This window comes from Apium graveolens, chromosome 8 (assembly GCF_009905375.1).
Source record: "Apium graveolens cultivar Ventura chromosome 8, ASM990537v1, whole genome shotgun sequence".
Lineage (NCBI taxonomy): Eukaryota > Viridiplantae > Streptophyta > Magnoliopsida > Apiales > Apiaceae > Apium > Apium graveolens.
This window is the reverse complement of record NC_133654.1, coordinates 140,216,374-140,225,389: the sequence shown is the minus strand read 5'-3', so window position 1 is coordinate 140,225,389 and position 9,016 is coordinate 140,216,374. Positions and strand designations below refer to the sequence as shown.

At 31.8% G+C, this 9,016-nt stretch overlaps 1 protein-coding gene across 1 annotated transcript; it reads right to left on the bottom strand.

Moving 5' to 3' along the window:
* Window positions 1-8,094: 8,094 nt before the first annotated feature.
* On the bottom strand, window positions 8,095-8,745 carry LOC141680031 (uncharacterized). Its single transcript, XM_074486364.1, has one exon. The coding sequence runs from the start codon at window positions 8,743-8,745 to the stop codon at window positions 8,095-8,097; it is 651 nt and encodes a 216-aa protein (XP_074342465.1).
* Between the last annotated feature and the right edge of the window lie 271 nt (window positions 8,746-9,016).

The window sequence follows — 9,016 nt, the reverse complement described above, 5'->3', positions numbered from 1 at the left end:
AACATACAATTTTGAAAACACTAGAAAGATCGATCGAAAACTTACCTCAAAATCTGACCAGATCTGAATTTACTTTTTGACCCTCTAAAAGACGTTATCATGGAAAACACGAAGCAGGAAAGTTGTAGAGAACGAAAAGAGCTTTCCGAAAAGTCCAGAATCAATGAATTCCGACTTACGATGAATTTTTTACGAATTTAACAAGACTGCCGATTTTAAGAGAAAAAGACCTACGAATTTTAATACAAAAGACGAGGAAGACGAATATGGGTATTTATAACGATACAAAACCCTATATCTTAACCTACAAATTATTCATATTAGAATCTGATCCAAATTTTAGGCCCAAAACTCTAATTCAATTTTAAATCATAATCCTTATCCAATTTTAATTAATTTTATTCTATTATTCTTTTATTAATCTAATTCTAAAAAATACGGGATATTACAGATAAACTTGAACTCTTTACTAATGCTAGTGATATAGGATGGGGAGTTGTTCTTATTGCTTACGAAAATAGTGATATTAACAATGAAAAACCCCTTATATGTGGTTATGCAGGAGGAACGGGGAAACCAAATAAACTAAACTACCATATAAATGAAAAAGAATTATTGGCAGTAAAATTCGGAATTAAAAATTTTCATTATCATTTGTTACCAGTAAAGTTTATAGTTAGAACAAACAATACTCAAGTAAAGGCTTTTATTACAAACAAAATAGATTTGTTTCCCGAACTAAATAGAAGAAGGAAATGGCAGTCATTTTTCTGTTGTTATGATTTTATTGTTAAAAACATAAATGGTACTAAAAATGTTCTTGCTAATTTTCTTAGCAGGTACAAGCGTGACGACTAACAACTTTGATGTGTAAATCAATAATGTTACAAAAATTATTACAAAAAACCATGAAGATATAGCCCAAAAATATGAAACAATCGCCCAGTTAGAAAAAGACATCAAGATTTTAGTCTAAGAAAATACATATCTTCTGAAACAGTTATCAGATGATATAAAAGACAAACAAACAGTGAAAACTCTACAAAACCCACTTGCACCCTCTACCAAACTACAAACTTTTACATCTAAACTTGGAACTATACCTTCTTCTTCAAACTCACATGAATTATCTCCACCTATTTTCCTTAGTGCCAGGGTTAAATTCTCATCTGAGATCATAACAACATACGAAAAAATTATGAAATATTATGACTATAAGTCAAATGATTAGATAGTACGAGGCATAAAAATAAGTAAATATCCAAGTTATTTGTGCCAAATAAATACAAATCCAGATGTGGTAGAAAAGCTATTTACCTATGGATTTATTAATAAAATATTAGTTGATGACACATTATATAGCATTTCAAAATTACCTACAACAATTTTGGAATCCACAAAAGTCTATATGGAATCTATGAAAAACGGAATTTATGGAATCCAGATATTTGATGCTTCAACAGATTTGGTTGGAAAGCCTATAGTCATATGTCAAATATTCAAGGCTGGAAAAATACCAGTATGTGGAAACAATGCAAATTTGAAACTACATATCCCATGTAATATAGAAAATTTCCAAGAATGGATTTCTACAAAAAGAGCAATTGGTCTTATGACCCTAAAAATCAAGATACAAGACATGTTGAGAGCAAGAAAAGCTAATATTATTGGATCAAGTCGAGGAGGACAAGCTGAAGAAGTTATTACTCTATATTACGACAATGATGCTATGTCCCAAGATACTATCGAGCTTGAAAGACTGCATAACAAAGTTATTAATCTACAACACACACATGCAAAAGAAACCATAGAACAATATCATATTTTAATAAGTCCAAGAAAGAGACCAGTGATCAGTGTCAGTACAAATAATATAACTAATATCCCTATTAAGATAAAAGGAGAAAAATGTACTGATCCATTCCAATAGTAATAATGTTACAAGCCCAATGTAGTTTTACTACAAAAGGCCCATCAATAATACCATATTATAGCCCAATGTAGTTTAACTACAAAAGGCCCAACATGTTACTATATTACAAGCCCAAAAATTTCAAAGAAAGAAGAAAAGATGCAAGCTGGAAGATAGGAAAGCAAAAGACTACAAAAACAAGGTGGAAATGTTGAAATGCTAGAAGACAAAAATAAAAAGACAAGTTAGATGACAATGGCCGACAAAGATAAGACATAAAGGAGATTAGCGTGCTGGAAGACCACAAGAAAAAAGTAATAAAATAGTATAGTACTGTATCAATAATGAAGAGGATTTATATATAAGGAGCCTCTTTGTAACAAATAAGAGTAACAAATAAGAACATCCGCTATTTTCTATAAAAATCTTCAGTTTCATATATCTCTCATGTGTAGCTAAACACTTATCTTTTCCATAATTTCAGCCAAGCACAATATCATAAAATCAGAAAGGTTATATTATGAAATTATATTTAGTATTTATTAGTTTAGAAAATATTATCTTAAAATAGTATTTTGGAGAAGTCTGTTGAGTACTCCTAGAGCCTAGGCCAAAATCCCACAGCTGATACAAGAAAAGGGAGCAAGGAGCCACGGTGAGTTGAGAGCTCCAGTGATCTAAAATTTTGTTACAAGGTAAATATTCTAAATTAAAAATTACTATTTATAATTTTGATAAAGTGATTATTTTTCTGATTATGATATTAGAATTGGTTAGAAATTATGGAAAATTTAAATTAAAAAATAAATTTAATTTTATTTAATATTTTGTGTAGTTATAAAATATCATCTATATTCTTTCCCTCCATAGGGTTAATAAATGATGAGATCCTAATATTTTAAAAAATTAATATGCTTAGAAATTATTATATTACCTGTTATATAATATATTTAAGGCACATTTTAATATAGACTCACTACAGAAATGGTAGCCACGGAATCGGTTGAATTACGACCAGGAATGAGGTCAAGGTTTAAGTCGTGGATCCTGGTCGAACCACCACGGCTAGGAGCCACATAATCGATTGAATTATGACTAGGATTGAAGTCGAGGTTTAGGTCGTAAATTCTGGTCGAGAGATTTTGAACAGAGTACAAAAAATGGTTAGTTCTTCGACCAGAATCCTGGTCGAATTTCAGGTCGTGGATCATGGTCGAAGTCGTTCGACTAGAGCATAGGAAATAACTAAAGTGACGACTAGGATCCAGGTCGAAAGTTAAACTAGGATCCTGGTCGAAAATAAAAGAAAATTTGAAATTGAGGAATTTTCCTAAAAATTCAAGGAAAATTCCGGAAAATTGAGGAAAATTCCTGAAAATTCAAGGAAAATTAAGGAAATTCCTGGAAAATCAAGGAAAATTCCAGAAAATTTAGGAAAATTCTTGGAAAATCAAGGAATATTCCAGGAAATGAACATGAAAACCTTGAAGCCTCATGAAAGGCAAATCGTTGTAAATGTGTATGTCGCTCCACACTTTACGTGAAAAAACGATACCCTATAAGGGAATACATGAACTAACTTCTGCAATATCTTGTGCGATTTCCCAAAATTTGGGGGGAAAATGATAGGGGATAATAGTAACTCTAGCCGTGTAATAAATAAGCGCATTAATTATTCCTTATTCGATCCAAGGACGAGGCCCGATTATTAAGCCCAAGTAATTGATGTGACATTAGTTGGGCTTTAAGGGTCCATAAACTGAGGGATTATTATTAAATTCGTAGGCCCAATATTAGCCCAAGTTATATGTGGAAAATCAATTTCAGGTTAGAATCAGACTCCTAAAAGAGTAATCCTCAAGTCATACAATCCTATAGGAAAGTCAATCTTCACCTTCTGGGACTCCAAAATTTATCCAAAGTCTGCGACTTGTCCACCAAGTCTCCTAACCCTAATCTAACTCAAGGCATTCCATGCCTATATTTAACATTCATTTATTTTAGATTGAAACATTATCATCTATTAATGTCAATGTCTAATGGTTCTTATTTAATTGGTATTTAAATTTAAAATAAGTATCTCTTATACCTATTATATGTAAGGATACAATACATAAACATATTAAATTGGAGGGGATTAAAAAACTGGCATTTCCTCATAAAAAAACAAATTGGTATTAAATCAAATTGGCTTAACGCAAAGAACGTGTTATTTAAATAATAAATATAATCAATTGTTTGATTTATTACTATTTATTCATTTTTCTTTTTCCAAAATTATATTTTAATATAAAGTTAAATTAAAATGTAATTTTAAAAAGATGAATAGGATGTTATGTTGTAAATGATATAGAGGAAGAAAGAAAAGAGAGAACTCAAGAATTTTATTTCATATATGTGTATATTACAAGCTCAAGAATGGGCTCTATTTATAGGCTAATTAGATATAAGTTACATGAAATTGTGAAGTCAAGGGACATGAATTGTAAAGTGAAGATTCTAAGTAACATAGATATGAAAGATCAAATATCTAGAGTTTAGAACACTCTAGAGTCATCCACACATTTATGTTATAACACTCCCCCTGGATTACTCGTACAAATATCATGCCTCGTTAAAACCTTACTAGGAAAAACCCAAGTGAAAGAAAAAGAGTACATGTGTTGTACATGATTTAATTTGAAAAATGTATCATGTCTCCCCCTCCTTCTAACATAAATCTTAAAATTTATGCATTTCAGTCGTGTTCTCCAATTTCTCCAAAAAATGATGTAGGAAGTGCTTTTGTAAACAAATCTATTGGATTTTCACACGAGCAAATTTCACAAACATCAATTCTCCTTGTTGTTGAAGTCCATGAGTGAAGAAAATTTTTGGATCAATGTGATTTATCATATCTCCTTTGATGTAGCCTTCTTTAATCTGAGTGATACATGTTTCATTATCTTCATATAGAACAGTATAACTTCATTTATTGACTGAAAGACCACATAATTCTTGAATATGGTGGACTAATGACCTTAAACATATGCATTCTCGAGTTTTTTCATGAAGTTCTAACAATTAGGCATGATTTCAAGAAGTTGCTACAAGAGTCTGCTTTGTAGATCGCCAAGATATTGCAATATTTCCATAAGTGAATATGTAACTTGTTTGTGATCTTCCTTTGTGCAGATCGGATCGATATCCTACATATGCATAACCAACTAATTTCACTTTTGAGTCCTTAGAATAAAATAAACCCATATCCATTGTTCCTCGAAGAAATCTAAATATTTGTTTCACACTAGTCCAATGTCTTCGAGTTGGAGCATAACTATGTCTTGCCAGTAGATTAATAGAAAATGCAATATCAGGTCCGGTACAATTGGCAAGATATATAATGCACCAATGGTACCAAGATATGGTACTTCAGAACCGAGAAATTCTTCCCCTTTTTTTCTTGGACGGAATGGATCCTTATTCTTTTCAAGTGAACGTACAACCATAGGTGTACTCACTGGGTAAGCTTTGTTCATTACAAAATCGTTTAAGGATCTTTTCAGTATAAGATGATTGATGGAGAAAGATTCCTTTATATAAGTGCTTAACTTGAAAACCAAGACATAATTTTATTTTACCTAAGTATTTCATTTCAAATTCTCTTTTCAAATATTCAAACGTCCCATGAAGTTCATCTGGGGTCCCAATGATGTTTAAATTATCAACATAGACTGCAATGATAGTAAACCCCATTTTTCCTTTTAATAAAAACACATGGAGAAATTATATTAGTAATATATCCATCTTTCAAAAGGTACTCACTGAGATGATTATACCACATGAGACCCGATTGTTTCAACCCATATAATGAACTTCATAATTTAATTGAGTAAATCTCTCAGGTACTTGAACTATATGCTTCAAGCATTTTAAATCCATCAGAAATTTTCATGTAAATGTCATTATCAAGTGACCCATACAAGTAGGCAATCACAACATTCATTAAATTCATTCGAAGCCCTTCTAGAATTGATAAACTTAATAAAAAAATATGTATGTTATTGCATCCATTACCGGGGAATAAGTTTCTTCATAATCAATTCCCGGTCTTTGTGAGAACCCTTGAGCAACAAGGCGTGCCTTATATCTCACAACTTCATTTTTCTCATTTCTTTGACACAAAAATACCCATATATATCCAACGGGTTTTACACCTATGGGTGTTTTGACAATAGGTCCAAAAACTTGGAGTTTTTCAAGTGATTTTAATTCTGCCTAAATAGCATCTTTCCATTTTGGCCAATTATTTCTTATTTTAAATTTATAGATCGATCTAGGTTCATGATCCTCGATTTTCTCATAAATGTCAAGTGCAGCTGCATATGCAAATATATCATCCATGAAAATTTCTTTTCTATTCCACCTTTTCCTTGAAATGATAAAATTTATCGATATATCTTCATTGTCATCAGTTTCAGGTACTTGATCATCTTTTGAAGACGTCTCTTCAGTGATCAAATCTACTTCCTTAAAAATGATGTCATTTAGTGTATCAGATTGTTTTTCAAGTTTCCTCGAATTTATAGGACTTTTATCTTGGGATTCAACTGGTCTACTACGCTTTTGGCAGGCTTTAGACTCATTTGCTAGCAAAACCTTATTATCTTCATCTGGAATGTTAATTTTACAACGAGTATTAATAGTTGGTATATGTGACTTTGTCATAGTCCTGACATTAGTAAATAAGTTGGGTAAATGTATTTGCAATTTTTTGTAGGTGGATAATCTTTTGAACTTCAAGTTTACATAGATTAGTACGAGGATTATAATGAGACGGATAGACTGCATTCCACAAAATTTCTTGTCTTTTTTTTTCAAATTTTGGCTTATCTCCCCCTACTACAGGAAAAATGGTATCATCAAACTGATAGCCGGCAAATCTTGACTTAAATAAATCACCGTTCATGGGCTCCAAATATTTAATAATTGAGGGAGAGTCTAACCCAACATATACCCTAATATTCTTTGGGGTTCTCATAAGTAAGTCTAGCAATCAACTGCGATATCTTATTAAAAGATTCTGCTAAACCATTTTGGGTATTTATGTGAGGAACCGGATATTCTACTTCAATCCCAAGAGACATGTAATAATTAGTAAAATATTGGGACGTCCCCGGAATTATCCATTCAAATTTTCTTAATTGCATGATCCGGAAATTGTGGCCATAGCCGAATTTTTGAAGCAAGGAGTCTGGTGAGCGCCAAATTATGGGTGAATAGTAAACTACATGTGACAAATGTGTCGATGCATCAATAAGTACCATAGAGTAATGAAGTTGGTCCACTTGATAGAGTAATAGGTCCATATATATCTCCATGAATTCGTTCCAAAAATGACGGACATTCAGTCGCAACTTTCACATGCGATAGTCTTGTTATTAATTTTTTTTGAAAGCAAGCAACACAAGAAAAATCTTTGGATAATGGAACAATCTTATTCTTTAAATTATATCCATTTGAATTCTCTATTATTCTTCGTATTATTATTGAACCCGGATGGCCTAAACGATCAAGCCATATAAGAAAAATTTTCGGGCTAATAATTTTTGATTCATTACCATGTATGACTCAAATGGATTTATAAAAGTATAATATAATCCATAATTGTATGATAAGAGCTTTTACATAATTTGCTTCCTTCCCGAGACTATAGACGTGATACATAAATATTTATAATCATTTTCATTGCACGTCCCAATATGATAGCCATTATGGAGTATAACTTTGAAACTCAAAATATTTCTCTTAGATCGGGTGAAAAATATAGCATTCTCAATAAATAAACGTGTACCATTTGGTAACACTATATTTGCTCTTCCAAAGCCTTCAATAAGATCTGACACGCTCGATATCATGTTTACATTAGCTTTAGCTAATATTAGAGGCGAAAATAATCGTTACTTTTTAATATTGTATGTGTTGTTGCACTATCCGCCAAGCAAAATGATTCATCTTCTTTTGTGACACATAATGAGAGGCTGCTGGCCATATTTCTTCATAAGGAAAATATATAAATATTAAAAATATAATAACTGTAAATATATCATTCATCTTCAAAGAAAATTACATAATAAGCAATCCTAATGAAAGTCATTGAAGTTCAACATAAAAACTTAAAAGCAAGGTATTTAATATTTAACTTAAATATATCCATCATCAATATTGGTCATCTTCATTCCCATCATAAAATTACCAATTTTAATATGAGTGAGGCTTGGAGGATCAACTGGATCCGCACCACCAAGGTGTGCTTCAAGATGGGCTATCCCGAAGGGATCACTTTGTTCAGTAAAATTTGTTTCAACATTCTTCAAAAAGGCATGATAAAGGTCCACAAGATGCTTGGAAGTACGATATGTACGTCCCCAATGACCTTTCATTCTATATCGATTATAAGTACTTTCAACAATATGAACCATCACATTATCCTTTGATTTCTCATCATTTTTCCTCCACTTCTCGTGGTGAGGCTTCTTTTTAAAATTTGAAATTTTTTTGTGACCACGATCATGCCCAAAATTATGACCAGGGCATTGTCCATATCCACGCCCACATCCACGTCCAAATGGCTTATTTATCCCATATTCATTACTAGTCACAACATTCACTTCGGGGAATGGTTTTGAGCTAGTTGGACGTGCTTCATGATTTTTCAATAAAAGTTCATTATTTTGTCCCGTAAGAAGCAAAACTGAAATAATCTCATAATATTTTGTAAATCCACGTTCACAATATTGCAGTTTCAGGAGCATATTATTGGCATAGAATGTGGAGTATGTTTTCTCCAACATATCTTTTTCATTTATATTCTCGTTATATAATTTATGTTGAGATGTAATTTTAAACATTGCAGATTATACTCGCTCACACTTTTATAATCTTGCAAACGCGAGTGGAGCCAATCATAGCCAGTCTTAGGGAGTATCACCATTTTCTGATGATCATATCTTTCTTTTATATCCTTCCAAAGGGTTTGAGGATATTTAATAGTCAAGTACTCAGTTTTGAAGCCTTCATCGAGATGATTGCGGAGAAATATCATGGCATTTGCCTTATCTTGCT

Coding starts and splice junctions, on each gene's coding strand:
- LOC141680031 (XM_074486364.1), bottom strand. CDS start 8,745: ATGTTGGAGAAAACATACTCCACATTCTATGCCAATAATATGCTCCTG.